The 24,683-nt window shown below is 61.8% G+C and overlaps 1 protein-coding gene across 4 annotated transcripts in view; it reads left to right on the top strand.

Annotated features, from left to right (window-relative positions):
- The window catches only part of LRP1 (LDL receptor related protein 1), a 93,111-nt gene that overhangs the window by 66,480 nt on the left and 1,948 nt on the right, over positions 1-24,683 (top strand). For 2 of the 4 annotated variants that reach the window (XM_072847425.1, XM_072847423.1), the window contains 49 exons: positions 8-134; positions 421-572; positions 747-871; positions 1,147-1,518; positions 2,758-2,947; positions 3,370-3,574; positions 3,803-3,995; positions 4,459-4,584; positions 4,685-4,813; positions 5,302-5,421; positions 6,122-6,235; positions 6,710-6,859; positions 7,146-7,280; positions 7,806-7,922; positions 8,167-8,295; positions 8,773-8,895; positions 9,344-9,484; positions 9,570-9,757; positions 10,029-10,212; positions 10,437-10,522; positions 10,893-11,012; positions 11,415-11,602; positions 11,862-12,067; positions 12,286-12,474; positions 12,701-12,849; positions 13,344-13,437; positions 13,892-14,008; positions 14,113-14,232; positions 14,771-14,893; positions 15,277-15,402; positions 15,646-15,762; positions 17,665-17,771; positions 17,983-18,115; positions 18,379-18,498; positions 19,042-19,164; positions 19,432-19,575; positions 19,666-19,800; positions 20,068-20,187; positions 20,484-20,755; positions 20,847-21,025; positions 21,305-21,411; positions 21,636-21,752; positions 22,118-22,294; positions 22,693-22,833; positions 22,910-23,083; positions 23,176-23,337; positions 23,616-23,790; positions 24,143-24,247; positions 24,455-24,519. In XM_072847425.1, the coding sequence (XP_072703526.1) occupies positions 8-134; positions 421-572; positions 747-871; positions 1,147-1,518; positions 2,758-2,947; positions 3,370-3,574; positions 3,803-3,995; positions 4,459-4,584; positions 4,685-4,813; positions 5,302-5,421; positions 6,122-6,235; positions 6,710-6,859; positions 7,146-7,280; positions 7,806-7,922; positions 8,167-8,295; positions 8,773-8,895; positions 9,344-9,484; positions 9,570-9,757; positions 10,029-10,212; positions 10,437-10,522; positions 10,893-11,012; positions 11,415-11,602; positions 11,862-12,067; positions 12,286-12,474; positions 12,701-12,849; positions 13,344-13,437; positions 13,892-14,008; positions 14,113-14,232; positions 14,771-14,893; positions 15,277-15,402; positions 15,646-15,762; positions 17,665-17,771; positions 17,983-18,115; positions 18,379-18,498; positions 19,042-19,164; positions 19,432-19,575; positions 19,666-19,800; positions 20,068-20,187; positions 20,484-20,755; positions 20,847-21,025; positions 21,305-21,411; positions 21,636-21,752; positions 22,118-22,294; positions 22,693-22,833; positions 22,910-23,083; positions 23,176-23,337; positions 23,616-23,790; positions 24,143-24,247; positions 24,455-24,519 (7,211 nt within the window). Of the gene's footprint in view, positions 1-7; positions 135-420; positions 573-746; positions 872-1,146; positions 1,519-2,757; positions 2,948-3,369; positions 3,575-3,802; positions 3,996-4,458; positions 4,585-4,684; positions 4,814-5,301; positions 5,422-6,121; positions 6,236-6,709; positions 6,860-7,145; positions 7,281-7,805; positions 7,923-8,166; positions 8,296-8,772; positions 8,896-9,343; positions 9,485-9,569; positions 9,758-10,028; positions 10,213-10,436; positions 10,523-10,892; positions 11,013-11,414; positions 11,603-11,861; positions 12,068-12,285; positions 12,475-12,700; positions 12,850-13,343; positions 13,438-13,891; positions 14,009-14,112; positions 14,233-14,770; positions 14,894-15,276; positions 15,403-15,645; positions 15,763-17,664; positions 17,772-17,982; positions 18,116-18,378; positions 18,499-19,041; positions 19,165-19,431; positions 19,576-19,665; positions 19,801-20,067; positions 20,188-20,483; positions 20,756-20,846; positions 21,026-21,304; positions 21,412-21,635; positions 21,753-22,117; positions 22,295-22,692; positions 22,834-22,909; positions 23,084-23,175; positions 23,338-23,615; positions 23,791-24,142; positions 24,248-24,454; positions 24,520-24,683 lie in introns of those variants that run through there. The other 2 variants (XM_072847424.1, XR_012039796.1) reach the window with 2 other exon arrangements.

The raw sequence follows: 24,683 nt of genomic DNA, 5'->3' as shown, positions 1-24,683 counted from the left end.
CCTGCAGGTATCTGTTCTGGACGGAGTGGGGGCAGTACCCCCGCATCGAGCGGTCGCGCCTCGATGGGACCGAGCGGATGGTGCTGGTGAATGTCAGCATCAGTTGGCCCAATGGGATATCCGTTGACTATGAGGTACAGCCGCCGGCTGGGGGGACGGTGGTGCCCTGGGGCCTGGCGGGGAGCATGCCGGTCCCAAGGGTCCCTGCAGCCATGCCCCTGCTGGTGGGGCCTCTGGGGACACGGCTGCCCTCCCCAGGGCCCTGGAGTCTCCTCTCCAGTGCAGGGAGGGTTGTCCAGGGTGGCCGTCTTCTGAACCCTGGGACCTTCTGCCGGACGTGGTGGGAGGTGCGGAGGGTGCCTTAGTGCCACCCCGCTGCGCTGCTCCATCGCTGACTGGGATGCTTTCTCATTGCCTCAGGATGGGAAGCTTTACTGGTGCGATGCCCGGACAGACAAGATTGAACGAATCGATCTGGAGACGGGTGAAAACCGAGAGGTCGTCCTGTCCAGCAACAACATGGACATGTTCTCAGTGTCGGTCTTCGAGGAGTACATTTACTGGAGCGATAGGTATGGTGCCCGAGGGGTCCAGCAGTGCTGGGGGTGCCCCGGGCACTGGCTGTGCGGGAGGGTGGGGGGAACTGGCGGGTGCTATGGGGAAGGTGGTGGAGCTGGGTCCCCCGCCACAGGGTGCTGCTGGGGTGGGCCCCGCGTTGGTTGCTCAGCGACTCTGTCGTTTCTTAGGACTCACGCGAATGGCTCCATCAAAAGAGGCAACAAGGACAACGCCACTGAGTCGGTGTCCCTGCGCACAGGGATCGGCGTGCAGCTCAAGGACATCAAAGTCTTCAACCGGGCCAGGCAGAAGGGTGCGTCCAGGAGTGGGGTGTCCGCCCCTTGTGCGGCGCTGCCGAGAGCCAACGGCCACCCTGGCTGAGCTCCCACAGCAGGCAGATGCAGGGAGGGGGATGGAAACAAATGGGCCACTGTGTCCTCACCAAAGAACAGTGTCGTGCCGTGGGCTGAGCCCATTTCTTCACCCACTTCCTCTGGGAGCGGGGAGAGGTGAAAAGCGGCCGAGTGGGAGCATCGTCCTACACAGAGCCTGCCCAGTCCCTCGAACAATCCCCCCTTTCCTCCCCAGGCACCAACATCTGTGCCCAGAGCAATGGGGGCTGCCAGCAGCTCTGCCTGTTCCGGGGCAGCGGGCAGAGGACGTGCGCCTGTGCCCATGGCATGCTGTCCGAGGATGGGGTGAGCTGCCGGGACTATGATGGCTACCTGCTGTATTCGGAGCGCACCATCCTCAAGAGCATCCATCTGTCGGACGAGAACAACCTCAATGCGCCCATCAAGCCCTTCGAGGACGCGGAGCACATGAAGAACGTCATTGCCCTGGCCTTCGACTACCGCTACGGCTCCAAGGGCAGCAACCGCATATTCTACAGTGACATCCACTTCGGCAACATCCAGCAGATCAACGACGACGGCACAGGGCGCAAGACCATTGTGGAGAGTGAGTGTCACAGGGCTCCCTCCGTGTGCATCCGCCCTCAGACCCCTCTTTTCTGTTCTCCCCCACCACCTCTTCCTGAACTCCCTCCTTCCTCACCCAAGGGCTTTTTTTCCTTTTTTTTCCTTTTCTTGGTTAACATTTTTTGGTGTTTTCGAGAGGTGTTTTGAGTGGCAGCTGTTAAGGGTTCATCTGTGAGCTTTCTACTGGAGCCTCTGGAAGAGGCAGCAGCCTGTGGTAGAGGACGCAAGTGTCAGGGGCAGTCTGCAGAGCTTGTTCTGGCAAGGAGAGCGTATCACGAGGCTCAGGCATGCACGTGGGTATGCATTGCTCTAGAAACAAGGCACTGCAGCAAATTTGGGATCTGCTCTGTGTTAGCATTTGACTTCCAAGACACACCCGTTGAGCCTGAGCAAACCTTGCCACGCCTGGCCCTGTCTTCACCTCCCGCCCTCGGTTTGCACTTGGTTGGTTTTATTGGCTCCTTACAGCACTTGAAAAGACCACGTCCGTTGCTCTGTGTCACTAGGGAGCACCTCCAGCAAGGGTTAGAGATGTACTCGCTCATGACTGTGTTTACATTTGGCACTTGGGTTAGCTGTTATCACTGAGATCAGGAGAGCAGGGCCCATCTCTCGTAGCCGGTTCATTAAACTTTTTGCTGCTCGTTAACGAGGGAGGAAGGATCCGTGTACAGTTCAAGTTCCTGGCCTGGGAGCCAGAGGGAAGGTCTCCCTGGTTGGCCTGAAGTCTTTGTCTTGTGGCTTCGTGCCTCTGGGCCTCAGCTCTCCCCAGGCAGAGGGACACCCTTCCCAGCACCGCTGCCACGGGGACAGGGGGACCCAGAGCAAGGCCCGGCCAGTGCAGGGGAGATGATCAGAGCACGAGCTTGAAAGCCAAGTTCAAGTCCTCGTTTCCTCATATCGTTTCATCGTGACGTTTCATCAGGTGAACGTCACTGAGCCTTCCTGCAAGGAAGTGTCATTACCTGGTCGGTAGCAGAGGTCTGCCCAGGGGGCCCCTCAAGTCTCCTGGGGTCTCAGCCCGCCCGTTAGCACAGACACCAGCCCAGCCCTGCTGAGTCCCCTCAGGTGCTGCTGCATTGGCGCCGTGTTAGCAAGCAGCCGGAGCCTCTGAGGGATGGTTCTGGGGTGTAATTAAAAGCAGTAACTTCAGGCTGCCAAAGAAGCCTTGCAGGAGCACAGGCTGGACGCAACTCTTGCCTGTCCTCCCCTCCTGCAGACGTGGGCTCAGTGGAGGGGCTGGCGTACCACCGCGGCTGGGACACGCTGTACTGGACGAGCTACACAACCTCCACCATCACCCGCCACACCGTGGACCAGAGCCGCCTGGGGGCTTTCGAGAGGGAGACAGTGATCACCATGTCGGGGGACGATCACCCCCGGGCCTTTGTGCTCGACGAGTGCCAGAAGTGAGTGGCCGTTGGTGGTCCAGCCAGCCTGCCCGGGGGTCCATGTGGTCCCAGGGCCAGCGTCCAGGTGGACACCACTCCACTGGGGAGGAAGCACTGGTTCCCAGCACAGAGAGTATTGGACCCCAGGGAGGAAAGGCCCTGTGCCCCCCCCTCCCCACACATCCTTCCGCACCCCAAAGCAAAGACAGAAACCCTGTCCCATCCCCTCCTCTGGCTGGCTGTTACCATGGGGTACCACATTTCCCAGCCAGCTGCAGTGGCCTTATTCATCCCCCTCCCACCCCTTTTTATGCGGGGACAATGTCCCATCCATCCCAAAGTCCCTGGAAGCCCCACAGCAGCAGAGGGGTGGGCTGAGCCAACACGTACATGGCAGAGAGCTGGGGTTGCAAAGGCATCGTGTGTCTCTTTCCTTCCAGCCTGATGTTCTGGACCAACTGGAATGAGCAGCACCCCAGCATCATGCGTGCCACCCTCTCTGGTGCCAATGTCCTCATCATCATTGACCAGGACATACGGACACCCAATGGGCTGGCCATTGACCACAAGGCTGAGAAGATCTACTTCTCTGATGCCACACTGGACAAAATTGAACGCTGTGAATATGATGGCTCCCACCGCCACGTGAGTCCAGACCTGGCCCCAGCAGCAGAGATGAGGGAGGAGAGCGGCGAGTGTTGAAACTGGGGCTGGCGCGTTGTCAGAGGAAAGCAGAGCTGTTCCTGGGGCACGGGGGCAGTTGGGCCGTCCCCTGGGGCAGACACCCAGGAACAGGCTGCATTTGAGGTGGTGCTGGGGGCTGCGTCCCGCAGCCAGGTTCCCTCATGCTCACGGTTTGCCCATGTCTGGCAGGTGATCCTGAAATCAGAGCCAGTGCACCCCTTTGGCCTGGCCGTCTATGGCGATTACATCTTCTGGACGGACTGGGTGCGCAGGGCTGTGCAACGAGCCAACAAGTATGTGGGCACCGACATGAAGCTTCTGCGTGTTGACATCCCCCAGCAGCCCATGGGCATCATTGCCGTGGCCAACGACACCGACAGCTGTAAGGACACCCCGCGCCCTGCGCATCACCCGCAGCCTCACCACCATGGGCCCCTGCTCCCCTGCCTCTGCCAGACCTCTGCCCCCTCTCTCAGGCGGCTCAGCCCTCTGCCAGACAGCGCTGCTCTTCTACCCTGTCTGCAGGCCAGGGGAAGGGGGAACCCATCCCACCGTCCTTCCTGGCCTGTCATTGCCCCTTTGGGACTCTCACGCCAAGGCCCATCCATCTCCAGACCCTGTGCAGGCTGAAGAGAGACTCAAGACTTTGCCCTGTTTGTGCTCTTTCCAGGGCATCCTCCTTGCAAGATCTGGGGAGACTGGATGCCCCCAACCCCATGCATCCCCCGTAGCCCCATCTGAAGAGCTTGGGGAGGAACCCCTACTTTTCCTTTCCCCAGCAGGGAGGACAAGGGGAAGGGACTGCTGAGACTGTTCTTGGTGTGACTGCTCTCCGTCTCTCCTAGGTGAGCTGTCCCCATGCAGGGTGAACAACGGCGGCTGTCAGGATCTCTGCCTGCTCACGCCCAAAGGACATGTCAACTGCTCCTGCCGCGGCGAGCGCGTCCTGCAGGAGGATTTCACCTGCAAAGGTGGAGGGGAGGTGGAAGCGGGAGCTGATGGGGATGGGAAGGGGAGGAGGAGAGGCCGATCTCAGCCTGGCAAAGCTGATGTTCCCTGCGCCCTCCCCAGCCCTGAATTCCACCTGCAACGTGCATGACGAGTTTGAGTGTGGGAACGGTGACTGCATTGACTTCAGCCGGACCTGTGACGGCGTGGTCCACTGCAAGGACAAGTCAGATGAGAAGCAGTCCTACTGCAGTAAGGTTCCTCCTCTTGCTGCTTTGCTCAGACACACACACGCACCCCCTGGCATGCGCAGGCACCCTGCTCAAGCTGTCAGCTCTGTTCCGCAAAGGGAGCCAGGACTCCTAGGTGTCTTCTCATGTCCTTCAAGTGCTCGCAGTCCCTCTTGCCCTCCCAGAGATGGGCCCAGCCAGGCCAGGTTTTAAGGGCTCTAGACCTTTTCCAGTTTTGCGAGGCAGGCTGGAGAGTGGGACACCCAGAGCCGACCCGGTGGGGGATGCAGCACCCTCCCTCTAACACCAACCCTCACTCCTCAGCCAAGAGGGGTCTCTGTGGGGCAAAGACCAAGCTTACCCCTGCGACATTGCCGGCACAGCACAAGGGAGCCTGTTTCCCAATGCTGCCTGTGTAGTTTCTTCCCCTGCTGAAGGGTCCCTGGGGAGCTGAGACAACCGGGGGCACCGGCCCTCCCCTCGCGCTCACCTCCTCCTCCTCCCTTGCAGGCAGCCGCAAGTGCAAGAAAGGTTACCTGCACTGCATGAACGGGCGCTGCATCGCCAGCCGCTACTGGTGCAATGGCGTGGATGACTGCGGGGACAACTCAGACGAAGTGCCGTGTAACAGTAAGCAGGCTGACTGGCTCCCAGCCAGCCCTTGCCAGGGCTCAATCAGCTGTCTGGGACAGGGACAGAGGCTTCGGGAAAGAGTTACCTTCAGCTTGACAGGATCAGAGTGGAGCCAGGGCTTAACAGAGAGTCAAGGTCTAAATCCTACTCGCGCTGCTTGTGCCACAGATGACTTTGTAAAGCTCACTCCCTGGCAGCTGGGAGGAAGAACTCCCGAGCACAGTTCTGCAGCACCCAGAGCCTCCCGAGAACAGTGGTTTGACACCCAGGAGCAACACAAGGCGATGACGAGGCGCAGTGTCGCCGCTCCTCCTGGCTCCTGAGAAAAGGGCACCCGAGCATCCCCCAGGGCAGCATCCCTTCAGAGCTGCAGGGCTGCAGGAGCCTGTCTGCTTGGTTCAGAACTGATGGGGAAGGTCAGGAGCTTCCCTGAGCCCGTCCAGGCCTGCTAGTGACAGGCCAGCTCGGGAGACGAGCTCAGGCTGCCAGGCAGCCTGCGCGAGCCAGAGAGGCACCAGGTCTCAGCCAGGAGGGGAGCAGAGCTGGGAGCACCAGATCAGGCAGTCCGTAGCTGTGCTGGGCAGCAGGTGTATGTCCGTGCATGCACGTCCACAACTCGAGCAGGGGCCGTGGGGTGGCTGTATGTGCTGGGTCCCCCAGCCCAGCCTCATCTGTTGCGGGGGCTTCCCCCTTGCAGAAACCAGCTGCGCTGCTACCGAGTTTCGCTGCCGAGATGGGAGCTGTATTGGGAATTCGAGCCGCTGTAACCAGTTCATCGATTGCGAGGATGCTTCGGATGAAATGAACTGCAGTGAGTGCCCCAGCTGCTGTCCCGTGTTCCCTGCTGCCTCCCCAGCTCTGCCCTGCTGCAGCTCTGGAGCTACTCCTGCCCTCTGCGCCTGCGGGCAGGAGCCTGGGTCCCTGCACCTTGTTTCAGTCTTTGGGACTTGTGCTGAATCGGGGGGGAGAAGGGCCCTGGCTCCCATCCCGTCAGCAGAGGCCAGCCCAGGTTAGCCTGCTGGCTGGAAGCAGCTCCAGCCCATCACTGCAGCCCCCGATGCCGTGCTTGGCACCTCGCCACCTGACAGCCTGTCAGAAGCGCTTAACATGGTCCCAGCAGCTTGGGGCACACGTGGGGCAGAGCCAGCTCGGTGCTGCTGCAGGGAGGGAAGGGCTGTCAGCAGGAGGGTGAGGGCTCGTGCTGCATGGTGGGAGCTGGACCAAAGGGCTGTGCCACCAGCAAGCAGCACCCGTCACCTGGGGCTCCTGGTGTGGTTCCTTGCAGCCGCCACCGACTGCAGCAGCTATTTCAAGCTGGGGGTGAAGGGTACCACGTTCCAGAAGTGCGAACACACCTCTCTGTGCTATGCTCCGAGCTGGGTGTGTGACGGGGCGAACGATTGCGGAGACTACTCAGATGAGCGCAACTGCCCAGGTGAGAGTGGGGAGAGGAAAGGGGGCTCAGGCCTAGGAGAGCAGGGGCATCACGCCAACCCTCTGGCTGGGTGCTCCTCTTTGGGGTCTGTTTGGGCGGTGGATGCTTTGTTTGCACACCGGGACCATCGTCCTTTGCCTGCGCAGCTCCTGCACGGATGATGCTGCAGGGCGCTGATCGTTGCGGGATTACAGAGAGCTCTTGGGGAGGAATCCTTTGGAGTCGGGCAGTTCTGGGTTGGGTGCATCTGCGCCACCACCCTTACTGACGTTTCCTCACAAACCAGGCGGAAGGAAACCCAAATGTCCAGCCAATTACTTCGCCTGCCCAAGCGGGAGGTGCATCCCCATGACTTGGACCTGCGACAAAGAGGACGACTGCGAGAATGGAGAAGACGAGACTCACTGCAGTGAGCGGCAGGGTGGGGAGAGCAAGGGACTCCAGGGTGATAGCACGGGCTGGCGAGTGCAAGCGTGCTGGAGGGGAGGCAGGACCCTCTCCTCTCTCTAACATCCCTTTGCCAAGGATGAGACTCCTGATTCTTCCCCCTCTGTGGTCTTATTCCACAAGCTTGGGCTTTTAACTGTGACCAGTGCAAATGTCCTTGTGCGTTTGTTTGCTCGGCACATGCACGAGTGTCCATGGTCATTTTGAGGATGGGCAGTTACGGCTCACTTGAGCTATGTTTTTAGTTCCAACCTCCCTGAACAAACCCCAAACGGTGCTTAGGAACTGGGGAACCTCCCCAGCTCCAGAGCAGGGAATCCCACACCAGTCCTACAGCTGCAGTGCCCATCAGCACAGCATGTGGGCACTGCCAGGTCTGGGTGAGCAGTAGCCCCAGCCCTGGAGCCCAGCTGGCCCAGCCTGGCTATGCTCTGCTGCCATGTCCTTCCCCCTGCATCGCCCCAGCTCTGACCCCTCCTTTCCTCTCCTCCTCTCCCAGACAAGTTCTGCTACCCCGTGCAGTTTGAGTGCAACAACCACCGCTGCATCTCCAAGCTGTGGGTGTGTGACGGGGCAGACGACTGCGGGGATGGCTCTGATGAGGACAGCCGTTGCCGTGAGTCTGCTCCAGCCCCTGCTCTGACCTCTCTCAGTCTCTGCCTGTGCTGCTGCTCCATCTTTGTGTATTCCTGCTTCTGCCCATCCCTTCTCCCACTCTTGCTTTCCTGTGCCATGGTCCTCACTGCTCTCCTGGATTCTGTATCTTGGGGTCCCCCTGAGACGTGGGGGCACGTAGCCCAAGAGTGCCAGTTCTCATCGGTGGGGGTGACTGGCCTCCTTCCTGCTTCTCTCTTCCCCAGGGCTGACCACTTGCAGCACGGGATCCTTCCAGTGCCCAGGCACCTACGTGTGCGTGCCAGAGCGCTGGCTCTGTGATGGAGACAAGGACTGTGCAGACGGAGCTGACGAGACCCTCGCTGCTGGCTGCTGTGAGTCCACCGAGGGCTGGGTGCGTGCCGGGGCCAGGGGCTGGAGAGGAGCTGAGTGTAGTGCAGGCAGAGCTGCCTGGGGGGGCTAGCCCCACTCCTTGGGGTCCCCGTCGGTAGCAGACAGGATGCCTCGTCCTGGCCACTTCCCTGACAGGCTTGCAGGAGGAAACTGCGGTGCTGTGGTCACAGCAGACCTGGACATGGGGACGTTTGGGTGCCTTTCCCTGGCTGTGGGGAGAGGAGGAGCATCATCCCACAGAGCAATAGCCAAAGGCACCATGTTGCCCGGGTGCTGTTCACAGCCACAGGGCAAGGGCCGCAGGCCTGGGCTCAGGCTGGGGGCTGAGGAGTGGGAGTCCTTGCCCTGTCTGGGCTGTGCCTCAGCTCTTGTCCCCAGTGCCCCAAGACGAAGGAACCGGGGGGCAGGCAGGGGAGCACGTGGTCTGGCGGGGGGCTGACAGTGATGCCTTATTGCAGTGTACAACAACACGTGTGACGAGCGGGAGTTCATGTGCAGAAACCGCCAGTGCATTCCCAAGCACTTCGTCTGCGACCACGATGATGACTGCGGTGACGGCTCAGACGAGTCCCCAGAGTGTGGTGGGTGTCCACAGGATGGGGGAGGACAGCAAAGGCCGTATCTCCCATAGCCCTGGCCCTGGCAGCCACGCTAGTCTCCTGGGCTTTGAAATGGGACCCTGGAGGGGTCTTCATCATCCAGAAGGGGTTTGACGTGAGAGCAGGGTGAGGGGGAAGGAGGAGAGGGAGCGGGAGGGGTTCAGTGCTGGAGAACCACAGGAGAGCTCTTCCCCCCAGCTCCGCTGCAGGGTGTCCTCCCTGGCACACAGCAGTTTTGGAGAGATCCAAAACCACCCGTGTTTGCTGCCTCCTTGGCCCCTGTGGTGCAACCCTGTCCCGAGGCGGGCTGCAGGGAGGTTTGGGCACCCGTGCCACGGCTCCACGCAGCCCAGCCGCCGCAGTGCCCCTGTCGCTCCCGGCTGGCTGGGGGAGGTGAGCTGTGCCGTCTGAGCCCACCGCCCTCCCACAGAGTACCCCACCTGCGGCCCCCACGAGTTCCGCTGTGCCAACGGGCGCTGCCTCAGCAACAGGCAGTGGGAGTGCGACGGCGAGTTTGACTGCCACGACCACTCGGATGAGGCGCCCAAGAACCCACGCTGCACCAGCCCAGGTACCCGCGGGGGCTGCGGCTGGGGACTGGGGCCACCTGGCTGGCTCATGCTGACCACTGCCGCCTCCTCTCCGCCCCGCTGCAGAGAACAAGTGCAACGACTCCTTCTTCCTCTGCAAGAATGGGAAGTGCATCCCAGAGGCGCTGCTTTGCGACAACAACAATGACTGCACGGACGGCTCGGACGAGCTCAACTGCTTCATCAATGAGTGTCTCAACAAGAAGCTGAGCGGCTGTTCCCAGGAGTGCGAGGACCTCAAGATTGGATACAAGGTAGGGGCCCACAGGCTGGGAGGGCTGGCGGGAGGGATGCTCTCCTGCTCCCTTCCTCCTCCACAGACACTCTTAGCATGTGAGGGTGCTTCTGTCCTGTGCCAGCTGGGTGGAGGATGCGCACACGGGCACCTTTGGCCCATGCCGGTGTGTGCTGCTTTTGCGTCTGCAAGCTGTCTGTGCCTGAGCCCGCTTGTCCCATGGTGATGCCTGTCATGTCCCAGCGTGCAGGCCCTGGATATGTCTAACAGCTCCAGCTTGCCTCCTGCAGTGTAGATGCCGTCCCGGGTTCCGGCTGAAGGACGACGGGAAGACGTGCATTGACATCGACGAGTGCTCCACCACCTACCCCTGCAGCCAGAAGTGCATCAACACTCTGGGGAGCTACAAGTGCCTGTGCATAGATGGCTACAAGCTCAAACCTGACAACCCCACCAGCTGTAAAGCTGTCACAGGTGAGAGCCAAGAGCAGGCTGTGGAAACAGGGATGCTCTTCTGGCAGCCGTGGGACGCTGCTGGTGTTGGAGTTGGTCGTGGTGCTCCGCAATGTGAAGTAGCTGCACCTGATTCATGAAGGAGAGCTGGGAAGCAGCAGGGCAGGGAGAGCGGCACGTCCGCAGGGGATCTGCCCACGTCCCAGCAGCGCTTCCCTGACACATCTCGTGGTTTCCCTGTGCAGATGAAGAGCCCTTCCTCATCTTTGCCAACCGATACTACCTGAGGAAGCTCAACCTGGATGGCTCCAACTACACGCTGCTCAAGCAGGTGCGGGGGGAGCTGGGAGCAGGAGGGGGCACCAGCCCCACGTGGCCGGGGGTTCGGGGTTGGAGAGGGGCCCTGCAGGGCAGGAGACCTGCCAGCCTGGGAGTTTGGGCTCATGGCTTTCCAGGCAGTGGTAGATCCTGTATAAACAACAGCTCTCACTATGAGTACGCAGGCGGTCCCATGTAAACAGTAGCTCTTTGGTTGCAGACCGTTATAAGGTAGGGGCTGCACAACAGTTGTCTGTAGGTGCTTTTAACTTCTCTGCTGCAGGGACCAGGAGTTGAGGCCAGGGGCTCCCTGGTCTTTGTAAAGCTCCCATGATCCTGTGCTAGCAGGTGAGGCTGTTTCAATGCTTCTCCCTTCCTCCCAGGGACTGAACAATGCGGTGGCTCTGGATTTCGATTATCAGGAGCAGATGATCTACTGGACAGATGTCACCACGCAGGGCAGCATGATCCGCCGCATGCACATCAACGGGAGCAACGTTCAGGTGGGGGACTGAGGCAGCCCCTCAGGCACCCCTGGTCTGGGCAGCTGGTCCTCACCCACCTCCTGCACAGAGAGGCTTCCTGGAGGGGCCCAGACTGGCACCAGGGCCACCGGGGAAGAGGGCACAAGCCCTGCTGTGGGGGTCATCACTGGGCTCCAGGGCATCAGCCCAGGTTGCTATGGGGATGCTTTGCAGCAGCATCCCAATCAGAGGTGGGCTCCACGCTGCCCCAAAGCAGTGGGCAAGGAGGGTTGGAGGAAGAGAGGCATGAGGCAAGGGAGCTGGGCAGGACCCTCTGCAGGGGCCATGTGCTGGGGAAGGGGAACGTTGTCATCCCTGAGGGTCTGGGGCAGGACCTGGTTCTCCCTGTCCAGCCCCAACATCTCTGTTTCCTCCCAACAGGTTCTTCACCGCACTGGCCTCAGCAACCCCGATGGGCTGGCTGTGGACTGGGTGGGAGGCAACCTGTACTGGTGCGACAAAGGTCGGGACACCATTGAAGTGTCGAAGCTCAACGGCGCATACCGCACCGTGCTGGTGAACTCGGGCCTGCGTGAGCCCCGGGCACTGGTGGTGGATGTGCAGAATGGGTGAGAGCCTGGGGGCCCTGGACCTTCCCCTCTATGCGGGGAGGGGGCTGGTGGCCCCCCTGCCATCTTGCCGTAGTCCTGGAGGCTGGGAGATGGGACGGGGCCTTCCCTCCTCGCCTCCGGGACGCCTGGCTGCTTCTCCCTGCCCTGCACCCACGTGCCCAGGTGCCTCGGTTTAGCCACGCAACGGGCAGAGTGCGGCCACTGCTGTGGCTTGGGCTGGACTCAGCCTCCCTCTGCTCTTCTGTTTCATCCCCAGTTACCTATACTGGACAGACTGGGGGGACCACTCCCTGATTGGGAAGATCGGCATGGATGGCACCAACCGCAGCGTCATCGTTGACACCAAGATAACTTGGCCCAATGGCCTCACCCTTGACTACATCAACAGCCGGATCTATTGGGCCGATGCGCGGGAGGACTACATCGAGTTCGCCAGCCTGGACGGCTCCAACCGGCACACGGGTGAGAGCGCCGGGGCTTCCAGGGGTGTGTGCTTTGGATCAGTCGTGGGAGCAGGAGCCAGGGCTGCTGGGTACGGTCCCCAGCTCCGGCAGCTCCTCTGTGCCTCTGACCAGGGGAAGAGGTTTGTTCCCTGGCTGAGCTGTCCCTGGAGAAAGGCTGTGCTGTCGGGGGGGTGGCATGGGGCAGCCCCTTGCTGAGCTGCCCACTCCCCCTTGCAGTGCTGAGCCAGGACATCCCGCACATCTTTGCGCTCACCCTCTTTGAGGATTTCATTTACTGGACTGACTGGGAGACCAAGTCTATCAACCGGGCCCACAAGACTACAGGAGCAAACAAGACCCTACTGATCAGCACGCTGCACCGCCCCATGGACATCCACATCTACCACCCCTACCGCCAGCCTGATGGTGAGCTGTGGGGCCGGGGCTGAGGGGCTGGGGTGGCCCTGGTGCTGCGGAGCAGCCCTGGGCAGGAGGCTGGGGCTGGGCACGACGTGCGAAGGGATGCCAGGTTGGGCAGGGGGTGGAGGAAGGGAGTGTGCGGTGAGAAGGATCTTGCCGCTGGGGGTTCAGGTGCCACCCTGAGGGTCCCCCACCTTGGTCTGACTCGCAGTTGTCTCCCTGCTCTCCCCAGTTCCCAACCATCCCTGCAAGACCAACAACGCCGGCTGCAGCAACCTCTGCCTCCTCTCGCCAGGCGGGGGGCACAAGTGTGCTTGTCCCACCAACTTCTACTTGGGCAGCGATGGCAAAACCTGCGTCTCCAACTGCACGGCCAGCCAGGTAACAGCCTGCCTGCACCTGCCTGCGTGGACATCCTGCCTGCGGCGAGCGTGTGCCTGTGCTCGTGTGTGTGTGTCCCTCCTGCCGTGGTTTCACCAGGTCCCAGCTCCTCTGCTTGTGCTGGTGCCTGCGCTGAAAACTGGGTGCTGGTGTGCGCAGGCCTTCTCCAGGTGCAGGCAACACCTCCCTCCTGTGGCACTTCCCAGCACATACAGACTGCAGTTGTTTGGGGGTGCCCAGGGGAACCAGAGACCCTCCGGCTCTGGATTGACCTTCTGTCTGCCCCCCCTCCCTCCCTCAAACCCCAGAGGCTGTGTGGGGTGGGCTCAAGGCTAAGGCTTTGCTCTAGGTCAGGACACAGAGTGTCCTGGGGGTGCCTGGGAAGGGACGGCATGGAGATCAGTGCCCTTAGCAGAGTTCCCTGGGGACAAAGCCTTCTGGGGTCCTCCCTCCCCATTCTGAGCCACCCTCACAAGCTCGTCTCTCCGTCGCAGTTTGTCTGCAAGAATGACAAGTGCATCCCTTTCTGGTGGAAATGCGACACGGAGGACGACTGTGGGGACCGTTCGGACGAGCCGGAGGACTGCCGTGAGTGCCGAAGGGGGCTGACCACAGCCCACGGTGTCCCAGCACCCCGGCCATGCTGCCCGGCTCTTGCCAGCCCTACAGCATCTGTGTGCTGTCCAGAGCAGCCTGGCGCTGCTTGTGCAGATGGTCCCCCAAAGCCCTGCTGCGGCTCTGGCTTCAGGACAGCGCTGCTGCTCCCTTCTCAGCTCCGGCGGAGAGGAGGGCCACCCCAGTAACGGGGCTTAGAGAGCAGTGGGATAACACACGGTCCCCGCGTGGGCTATTGCCCCGTGGAGGACAACAGCCAACTTCTGGTCTCAGAGCAGAGCTGCCCCTTCACTGCGCCAGAGCCCAGGGTGGAGCGCTGGTTGCTCAGTCCCTGCTGAGGACCCCAGAGGGGAAAGCAGGAGGTTAAGGTGTGCCCTGAAAATGTTCCCCAGAGCAAACATTTCACCCTGTCTTACTCGCCCCGCAGCTGAATTCAAATGCAGGCCAGGGCAGTTCCAGTGCTCCACTGGGATCTGCACCAACCCAGCTTTCATCTGTGATGGAGACAACGACTGCCAGGACAACTCAGATGAAGCCAACTGTGGTAGGTTCTCCACCTCCCCTCGCAACCCTCAAACTGCAGCAGGGCACCCCAGTAGAGCAGAGATGCAGCATGTCAGCTTTTCACTGTGCTGCCTCCCTTCCCAGATATCCATGTCTGCCTGCCCAGCCAGTTCAAATGCACCAACACCAACCGCTGCATCCCTGGCATTTTCCGCTGCAATGGCCAAGACAACTGCGGTGACGGCGAGGATGAGAAGGACTGCCGTAAGTGGGGAGCTGTTAAGCGTGTTAGGGATGGGGAGCATGCGCAGTCATGGGTGAGGAGTTCAGTGCTGCATCAGATCCGTGTCTTTGGGTATTGGCTTCTCTGCAGACTGTCTTCTGGGTGGTCCTGCCCCTGGGCACAGGGCTTTCTCCTTACCTCTGCTCTGCGTAGAGCCTCTGTCCACCATCACCCTGCTGCCCTTACAGACACTTCTGTTTCCTAGTGGAAACGAAATCCTTAAATCCCTCAGAGTGGCAAGTTCAATATTTGCCGTGGATTTGCACTGAGCCTATTGCACAGCTGAGGGATCTTGTGGCTTCTGCCCTGTCTCCCTGCAGCTGGTCAAGTCTTCTGGGGCCACCACAGGGCTCCACTCCCCTCCCCTCTCACGCACATGGTCATCAAGCATGGCCAGACATTTGTGATGCCCAGAGCACCTGCATGCCTCTGCTCTGTGGGGCGGTTTTTGTGGGGTGGTGGCTGGCAGACCCCTGCCTGCCTCGCTGCCTTTCCTGACTCTGCTTCTCCCTCCTGCAGCGGAAGTGACTTGTGCCCCCAACCAGTTCCAGTGCGCGATCACCAAGCGCTGCATTCCCCGTGTCTGGGTGTGCGACCGGGACAACGACTGTGTGGATGGCTCAGATGAACCTGCTAACTGCAGTAAGAAGCCTGCACAGGGAGCGGGGGGTGGGTCTGGCCACACCGAAACCAGGAGGTCCCCCACAGCCAGTCACGTCTGTGTGTCTTTGCCTGCGGGATGGCAGGTCCCTGCTCAGTCCCTGCAGGTGCTGTGGGCAGTGGGTGATGGTGGTGGTGGCTCTGCCTGGATCTGTCCCGCTGAGATACTCCTCTCTGACTTCTCCCTGGAGAACTGCTTGAAAGGGGGGGATCTTGCCCACCCTGTTCCAAGCAAGGGTGCTGCTGTCAGCTCCAGGCTGCTGGCACAAGGTGTTCATCAGCCCTGCGGAGAAAGAAATATGCCTATCCAACGTTAACCCCACCTCCCCTCCCCATGTCCATGTCATCTTGTGTCTCCCCGCCAGCACAAATGACGTGTGGTGTGGACGAGTTCCGGTGCAAGGACTCAGGCAGGTGCATCCCAGCGCGCTGGAAGTGCGACGGGGAGGATGACTGCGGGGACGGGTCCGACGAGCCCAAGGAGGAATGCGGTGAGCAGGGGCTGGGGCTGGGGAGACGAGCCCAGAGGGCATCTTGTGGCACCCCTTCCCTGAGGGTCGGGCTGCCCTGGCGCTCTCTGTCCTCTCCACCTCCCCAGTGTGCTGGTGCTGCTCCTTTTCTGAGCCACGTAGGCAAGGCTGGGTCAGAGGGAGGCTGGCAGAGAGCAGCACTGCCCGCCCTGCTAGCTGGTGTGAGGGCAGTGCTGATGCCTGTCCCTGTATGGTCCCTCCCAGACGAACGCACCTGTGAGCCCTACCAGTTCCGCTGCAAGAACAACCGCTGTGTGCCGGGTCGCTGGCAGTGCGACTACGACAACGACTGCGGGGACAACTCGGATGAGGAGAGCTGCAGTACGTGCCACCTTCGAGTCTTTGCTATCCCAGGAGCCAGCTGTGCAATGGAGAGGGGAGCGGTTCAGGTCCCCCCAGCCCCTCTGCCTGCTGGTGCCCCCAGCTACAGGGGGGGAGCATCAGGCCGGCTGGGGCTGATGGCTGGGGAGCCCAGGGAGCAGCCTTCTCCCCCTGGACAGAACACTCCTGACTCCAGGGGTCTGGCTAGCCAGGACTCCTGGTCCTGCAGCCAGGACTTGGCTACTGGCTGCTCTGAGGAGAGGCCCCAAGTGAGACAGGTAAAAGTGAGGAGGTGACCCCAACGCTCTCCCTGGCAGGCAGTGCATGGGCTCGCCCGCAGGGCTCACGGGTGCCTCGTCCCACTCATGGTGGAGCAGCTTAGCTTTAGACCATCACCCTGCGCTTTTGGCCCCAGCCTGACAGGCAGCACCCTTTGAACCAGTCTGGCCTGGGAAGGCAGTGGGAACACACTGAGCCTTTGGGAGGGGAGCTGTGGAACCAGCTGAACCCAGGTCACAAACCTGGACCTGGACCAGCATGTGGGAAGGCGGCTGGTCCCCAGAAGCTGTGGCAGACAATCAAGTTGCTGCCCTTTAATGCCTGTTAGCGGAGCTGTGCCAGCACCCGCCCTGCTGAGCTGCAGAGGACTGTGACCGTCCGCATGGACGAGACAGTTCCTGGGGCTCTGCTGAGGGCGGGAGCCTAGTCCCATTCCTCCAGAGGGGCCCAAGCTGCCCATGGGAGGGCACCGGCGTCTGGTGCCAGCTGCAGGGGCCCGGGCAGAGTCAAACCCTCTTCCCACCATGCAGTGCCTGCCCTGGGTCCCTCTGTCTCCCTGCAGCTCTGTAGGGTGCAACTTTTTTTTCTTTTCTGTTGATTTCATGTCGTGTTTTTGAGTTTGTGCCATTTCACTTCATCTTATGTTTTTCTCCATTTTCACACTGTCGTTATGGGGCGCTCAGAGGTAGGTTCCTGCCAAAATCTTTTAATTCCATGTACAGTCTCTCTAAAATAAATGAAGACAATAAATTCCAGGTGAGGGCAGAGGGGTCGGGACTGGACAACCCAGGTGGATTTACTGAACATCAGCGCCAGCATCTCCTTCCACTGCAACCACAGTCAGGGAGGGTCCGACCCTGCTGCCTCCACTGCCGGGGCCCATGCATGGCTCATACTTGGCTCCAAAATCTGTCCCCACCTGACCCTTCCTCCTCCAGCTGGACTCCCCCTGCCCGCCTCTTTCCCTACAGTCCTGTTGGCTTCTGCACTGCGGACGATGGGGCCGCCTGCCCCGACACGTCCTACGCCTGGGGCAGTGGGGAGGGGAAGGGTCCTGAGAGCCCTCCCAGGCGGAAGGCCGCGCCACGTGCCGTCCTCCCGCAGACGGATTTGGCACCAACTGCCAGTGCTGGCCCCGCAGGTGCATTGAGCTGCAAGGGGGAGTCTGTCCCCGTGCCCTGCGAGGTGTGCCAGCTCTGCCAGACCTGGCCAAGGCACCGCTGCCTTTCCTCTGCCCACAGCTGCCGGTGGGGCAGCAGGCACGGGCAGCAGGGAGCTGTGGGGCCAGTGCTGCCTTTGGTGGAGAATGACTTGGGGGACACATGCAGCTGGGAAGCTGCCAGAAGCGAGTCTATAGCCATAGTACCACCCGAAAACCCCATTTCCCTGCAGGGAGCTGGGAGCCCTGGAGCGGGATGGGAAGGGGACTGGGAGGTGGTATCAGTCATGCCCCTCTCCGGCAGTTCCCCTGGCTCTGCTTGCACCCTGCCCTGTCCCCAGTGCCACTGGACGTGTGTCTGTGTCAGCCTGTGCCCCCCAGGCTGTTGCCCAGGGAGACCTTCTGCCCCCGCAGCCCTGCCTGCAGCCCTGCTCAGGGGGACGCCCTGTGTTCTCTGTCCCCAGCACCTCGGCCCTGCTCGGAGAGCGAGTTCTCGTGTGCCAACGGCCGCTGCATCGCTGGCAGGTGGAAGTGCGATGGGGACCACGACTGTGCAGACGGCTCTGACGAGGTATGGTACCAAGGGCAGAGGCTCCCTCCCAGCACCTTCACCCTGCCCGTGTGTGGGAGTGGGGACATGTCCCACCCAGTCTGCCTCTGCCGGTGGTCACCCACCACCAAGGGGGGGCTGAGAGCCTGGTCCTGGGTGCAGTCACGGGATGGGATGCTGCCACGGATGGGGCTGTCCTTGCCGACTGCTGTCCCTTGCCCTTGGCCTGCAGAAAGACTGCACACCACGCTGCGAGTTCGACCAGTTCCAGTGCAAGAATGGGCACTGCATCCCCATGCGCTGGCGCTGCGACGCCGATGCAGACTGCATGGACGGCACTGACGAGGAGAACTGCGGCACTGGGGGTAACAGCAACGCTGTGTGGCTCCCTCGGGTCTGGTCGTCTTCCCCCCATGACCTCGTGTCTCCTGTGTCCCCACTGTGGGTGGGAGCGCTCCCCTGTGCATGTGTCAGCACCGCTATGCCCGGCCCCAGGGCGTGCACAGACATATCTGAGCCCTAGAGAGCCCCCAGCTATGCTGGAAATTGGAGTTGCGGCCCCAGACTGGCGTTTTGGCAGCCAGGCAGCACTGACTGACGTGTCCCCTCCTGCCCCATGCTGTCGCAGTTCGCACATGCCCCCTGGACGAGTTCCAGTGCAACAACACGCTGTGCAAGCCCCTGGCCTGGAAGTGCGATGGGGAGGATGACTGCGGGGATAACTCGGATGAAAACCCCGAGGAGTGCTGTGAGTGACACCGCGTTGCCTCTCCCCGCTCCTGGCAAGGCCCCTGCCTGGCACACATCTGCCCGCAGGGGCAGCAGCCCGCCCCGAGCACCCGCACGCCAGGGAAGGGTGACAGGCCCAGAGCTTGGGCACCACTGCGGGTACCCGGGGGGGCTGTGGGTACTTCTGGCAGCTCTGCATGTCCCCTCTAGATGGGTCCCCTTGGGGGTGGCCGGTGGGGCCAAGGGGGCAGGAGGTGGCTCCAGTCGAGAGAGTAGAGTCGCAGAGGTGCTGAGCTGGGCATGGGGCTGGCAGTGGGGAGCGGGGGCTGAGAGGGCAGGGGGCTGGGTGAGAAGAGGGCTGACCCTCCTGCAGCTGGGCCAGCAACCGGGCAATTGTCTTTGCTTCAGTCTCTTTGCTTTAGTCTCTGGAGCCTGCTCGCCCTCGTGGGACAGGCCTCCCTGGAGAGCGGGCAAAGGCCGAGCAGCAGCTCGTGACAAGTGTGACAGCCTGGCTATGGCGTCTCCTTTCACCGTCACCGTTTGTTTCTGTTTGCTGGTGCAGTGAAATTCCAGTGTCCCCCCAACAGACCGTTCCGCTGCAAGAACGACCGGGTATGTCTGTGGATTGGTCGACAGTGCGACGGCATTGACAACTGTGGAGACAACACGGATGAGAAGGACTGCGGTGAGTGGGGCTGCCCATGGGCACCACTCTGCACCCGGCATGGATAGGGCAGTGGGTCGCTGCTGCCCTCAGGCTGGTCCTCACAGAGCCCTGGGTTTAGCCCAGGTGTTGGGGTTTGCTTTGCCCACTGCTTCCCAAAACTGGGAAGCAGGCGCAGGTGTCCTGGGTCCTTGCCTGGTCCCTTCCCGCACTGTTCACACCCTGTGGCTCCCGCGGGGCTGGGTGCCCGGGGACAGAGCGTCACAGCTGCTGCCTGTGCTCCTGCAGAGTCACCCACGGCCAAGCCCAAGAGCTGCAGCCAGGACAAGAACGAGTTCCTGTGCGAGAACAAGAAGTGCATCAGTGCCAACCTCCGCTGCAACTTCTTTGATGACTGTGGAGATGGCTCTGACGAGGAGTCCTGCTCCCACGGTGGGTGGGGAGCTGGGGTGTTGGGGGGGCCGAGGGTGGATACCGGGGAAGCCGTGAAGGCACAAGTGCTGACAGTGTGTCCCACCCCAGACCACAAGTCATACGACTGCATGACCAACACCACCATGTGTGGAGACGAGGCCCAGTGCATTCAGTCGCAGTCCACCACATACTGCAAGTGCCGCAGAGGCTTCCAGAAGGTGCCAGACAAGAATTCCTGCCAAGGTACTTCCCGCTGGTGCCAGAGGGGGCTCGGGGTCGGGCCATCGGTTTTACAGTTGCTTTTTGCCAGTAAGATGTGTCTTCACGCCTGTGGAGTGGCTGGGGCATCAGAAATGGTGTCCTTGGAGCACAAACATAGGGAATGGGGAGAGATGGGGGTCTCTGAGCCCTGGATAGCGCAGACCAGCCCCCAGAGAGAGGCCGGCCCTGGCCGTGTGCGTGGGGGCACCCTCCTGGTCTCCCCCCTGATTCCCATCTCCTGCTGCCCAGACATCAACGAGTGCTTGCGCTTTGGGACCTGCTCCCAGCTGTGCAACAACACCAAGGGCTCCCACGTCTGCAGCTGCGCCAAGAACTTCATGAAGACGGACAACATGTGCAAGGCAGAAGGTCAGGAGGGAATGGGGGTGTGCACAGATCCTGTGCGTGCCCGTGCCGCCCTGCAGGACCCAGCCGCTCTTCCCTTCCTGCTCCTCTTCCTCCCCCTGCACCTCTGCCCACCCTTCCTTCTGGCACTGCCGAGAGCAGGTGCCAGGCTCTGCCGGTGCCGTCAGTCTGTCCTTCTCTGGCAGAGCAAGCCCCAAGGGGGTGCCAAGCTCCCAGCGACCCCGTCCCCTGCCCCACTGTGGAGCTGGGCTGATCCCCTGTTCCCGGCCCAGCCCACACCAACAGCTCCTCCTCTGCAGGCTCCGAGCACCAAATCCTCTACATCGCGGACGACAACAAGATCCGGAGCATGTACCCCTTCAACCCCAACTCGGCCTACGAGCCAGCCTTCCAGGGTGACGAGAACGTGCGCATCGACGCCATGGACATCTACGTCAAGGGCAACAAGATTTACTGGACCAACTGGCACACGGGCAGGATCTCATACCGAGAGCTGCCTGCCTCTTCTGCTGCCTCCACCGCCTCCAACCGCAACCGGCGCCAGATTGACGGCGGTGTCACCCACCTGAATGTGAGCTCTGTCGGGGGCATGGTGGAAGGCACCAAGGCTGGGCTGCCAGCGTCTCCTGCCCTCACCTCTCCCCCTTTTCTGCCCTTCCCAGATCTCAGGGCTGAAGATGCCACGGGGAATTGCCATTGACTGGGTTGCTGGGAACATCTACTGGACAGACTCGGGGCGGGATGTCATTGAGGTGGCACAGATGAAAGGCGAGAATCGCAAGACACTGATCTCAGGCATGATCGATGAGCCCCACGCCATCGTAGTCGACCCGCTTAGGGGGTGAGAGCCCTTTCTCCCTTCCTTCTGCCCAGCCCTCACCCCAGCTCCTCTCACCACCAAGCCCATCCATGGTGGAAGCTCCCTGTGCCCCAGCGTCACTCTCTGTGTCAGCTCGAGTTGCTGTGCCTTGGAGTAAGCTGCCCCATTGGGGTCACGCCAGTGACTCTAGGACACTGCGGGGAGAACGCGGGAGGGTTTGTCTGTCAATGGGGCATCAGACCATCCTGCTCTTTCCCTCCTTCCTCCCCTGCTGGGAATGACCTCCCGTGTCCTTTGCAGCACGATGTACTGGTCAGACTGGGGCAATCACCCCAAGATTGAGACAGCCGCTATGGACGGGACGCTGCGCGAGACCCTGGTGCAGGACAACATCCAGTGGCCAACAGGTGAACAAAGATGGGTGCCAGGGGGGACATGAGGGGTGCCAAAAGCCTTGGCAAGAGGGACGTACAACCCGCTCATGTTGGGGAGGCTTGGCCTGAGAGCTCTGAGCCCCATGGCAGGAGTGTGTAGGGGCAGCAGGGGGGCTGCTCTGCTAGCCACGTGGCCAGGAGGGGCTCGGGGTGCGCTGGGGGCCCGTACCTCACCGGGGGGGTGTGTGCTCCCTCAGGTCTGGCTGTGGACTACCACAACGAGCGGCTGTACTGGGCTGATGCCAAGCTCTCCGTCATCGGCAGCATCCGGCTCAACGGCACCGACCCCGTCGTGGCCATTGACAACAAGAAGGGTGAGCAGCACCCGAGACCCGCTGGAGCGGCAGGGAGGAGAGGGTCCTGCCCGGGGGCGATGTCCAGCACAGCCCAGCCCCCCGGCTCCCCGAGGCCCCTGGCCTGGGTCGTGCTGCAGAGCAGACCCCAGCGCTGAGCCAGGGATGCTCAGCAGATGGCAGTGAGGGCAGGTTTTCCTCGTTAGATGCTCCACAGCAGGACCAGAGCCTGCTGGCACTGCTGTCCCCCCAACACCGTCCCCCTCATACAGGGTGGGAGACCCTAGCCTCAAATCCATCCAAAACCCCTAATCAGCCCTGCCCAAGGCAGCGAGCAGCCAGCCGTGCTGCCTCTGCCTGCACATGTTCCCTCTTCGCTTCCCCAGGGCTGAGCCATCCTTTCAGCATTGACATCTTTGAGGACTACATCTACGGTGTCACCTACATCAACAACCGCATCTTCAAGATCCACAAGTTTGGGCACAAGGCTGTCACCAACCTGACATCTGGCCTCAACCATGCCACCGACGTTGTGCTCTACCACCAGTACAAGCAACCAGAGGGTGCGTGCCAGGCCTGGGACCCCCGCCCTGCTCCCAGGGTGGGAGGGAGGTGCCCGAGGCCTGATCCCTGATGCGGGGTGCCAGAGGGTGAGGGGAGTGCTGGCAGAGCTTGGGGCAAGAGGGGACTCAGCCACCCAGCTTCCCTGCCCAAAGTGGGGGGCATCTGGATGGGCAGAGCAGGGGGGGGTTAGTGGGGAGGGAGGTGGACTGGGGGGAGGCCAGCTGCAATGGCAAGCTGTCAGCTGGCGACCCCAGGGCGTTAGGGGACGGGCACAGGGCTTGGGCAGCTGTGGGGCCGTAGGGGATGTCCTAAAGCTGTTGGGGAGTAGTTGTTTGCCAGGAGGGCTGTGGGTCACCCCACCATCCTCACCCCGTGTCATCCCCTCCCCTCTCGGCAGTGACCAACCCTTGCGACCGCAAGAAGTGCGAATGGCTCTGTCTGCTCAGCCCCAGCGGCCCCGTCTGCACCTGCCCCAACGGCAAGCGCCTGGACAATGGCACCTGCGTGGTCATTCCCTCGCCCACCGTCTCCCCTGTCGGTAGGTGGTCTGGAGGAGGAGGAGGAGGGGGGTCCTGCCCGGCGTGGTCCCGCTCACCTCCATCCCTCCCTCCCAGTGCCCACCACCGACACCTGCGACCTGGTCTGCCTGAACGGCGGCAGCTGCTTCCTCAATGCCCGCAAGCAGGCCAAGTGCCGCTGCCAGCCGCGCTACAACGGGGAGAAGTGCCAGATCGACCAGTGCTGGGACTACTGCCAGAATGGGGGCACGTGCGCCGCCTCCCCATCGGGTGAGGCTGCTGGGGGCGAGCCTGGGGGTCGGGGCTGGTCCTGGGCAGGCAAACAGATGGGTGGGGAGCATGCTAATGGCTCTTGTTCTCAGGCATGCCAACCTGCCGCTGCCCCACCGGCTTCACGGGGCCCCGGTGCAACCAGCAAGTGTGCACCGACTACTGCCTGAACAATGGCAGCTGCACCGTCAACCAGGGCAACCAGCCCAACTGCCGCTGCCTGCCCACCTTCATTGGGGACCGCTGCCAGTACCGTGAGTGCTGCCTGCCCGTGGCGAGGGTTGCTGGGGACACCGCCTGGGAGGTCAGACTGCTGGGTCCCCCCCTTCTGGGGGATGCTCTTTGGGGACCTCTGGGGACAGCACCTGAGAGGTTGGACTCCCAGGTTCCCCTCTTTTGGGGGATGCTCTCTGGGGCCCAGGGTGATGTGGTGCTCCGTGGGGGACCGGGGCTGTGAGCAGCCCTGCAGAGGGGCTGGTGGTCCAAGGGGCTGGCCTGGAGCTGCCCACCCTGACCCGACTGTCCCCTGCAGGGCAGTGCTTCGACTACTGTGAGAACGAGGGCGTCTGCCAGATGACAGCCACTGGCGCCAAGCAGTGCCGCTGCCCTCCGCAGTTCGAGGGCACCCAGTGCCAGGACAACAAGTGCTCCCGGTGCCAGGAGGGCAAGTGCAGCATCAACAAGCAGAGCGGAGAAGTCTCCTGCATGTAGGTTCCGGGGACATTGAACTTGAGGGAGGAAGAGGGGATGGTGGGCACAAGGACCCAAGAAAAAAGCTGTCCTCCAATCACTGGGGATCGGCCACAGCTGAGAGATGTTGGGTCAGTAATTCAGGGCAGCTAAGAAATCTGGGAGACGTTGGTACCCTGGGAGGAGGCAATGGAGGTGCCTCTCCCCTAAGCCCATCCTGATGTTCCAGCAGCCGTCAGTGTGGCACAGCTGTGAGCCGTGCCAGAGGGATGAGCTAACAGCCTCCAGCGAGCAGAGTCCCTGGTGCTGGGTGGGGGGGCAGGGGGCAGGCTGGGGGTACACATGTGCCTGATCCTTTCTGACCCACAGCTGCCCAGATGGCAAGATAGCGCCCAGCTGCCTGACCTGCGACAATTACTGCCTGCACGGCGGTACCTGCTCCATCAGCGACAAGACACAGCTGCCTGAGTGCCTGTAAGCACAGCTGGGGGTTTGGGGGGTGGTGGTGGGGGGCTACGGGCGGGCTACTTGCCCGCCCAAGCAGAGGGGGCACATGACTGACAGACCCCGATTTGTGTGCCCCCCTCCCCCCGACCCCCAGGTCTGTGCCCCACGTCTCCCTCCACCTCCCCGCATGCTGTCCTGCCCCTGCTAACCCCGGTGCTCTCCCTGCGCTCTCAGGTGCCCGGCGGGGATGACTGGGACGCGCTGCGAGGACTTCATCGTCAGCGAGCAGCAGAGCAACCGTATGTATGGGGCAGTCCTGCCCCGGGGGGGCACTGTGAGGCCCGGCACCAAACCGGGGGGGGGGGTCAGGGGCACATCTTTGCCTGTGAAGCCAGGATTGCCCAGTGCCCTGTGCAACTCCTGAACCCCGTTCTCAGGTGGAGAGGGGACAGGTCCTTTGCCG

This window comes from Ciconia boyciana, chromosome 27, assembly GCF_034638445.1.
Source record: "Ciconia boyciana chromosome 27, ASM3463844v1, whole genome shotgun sequence".
Classification (NCBI taxonomy): domain Eukaryota; kingdom Metazoa; phylum Chordata; class Aves; order Ciconiiformes; family Ciconiidae; genus Ciconia; species Ciconia boyciana.
Note: the sequence above shows the minus strand (reverse complement) of the source record. Positions and strands in the feature narration are given on the sequence as shown.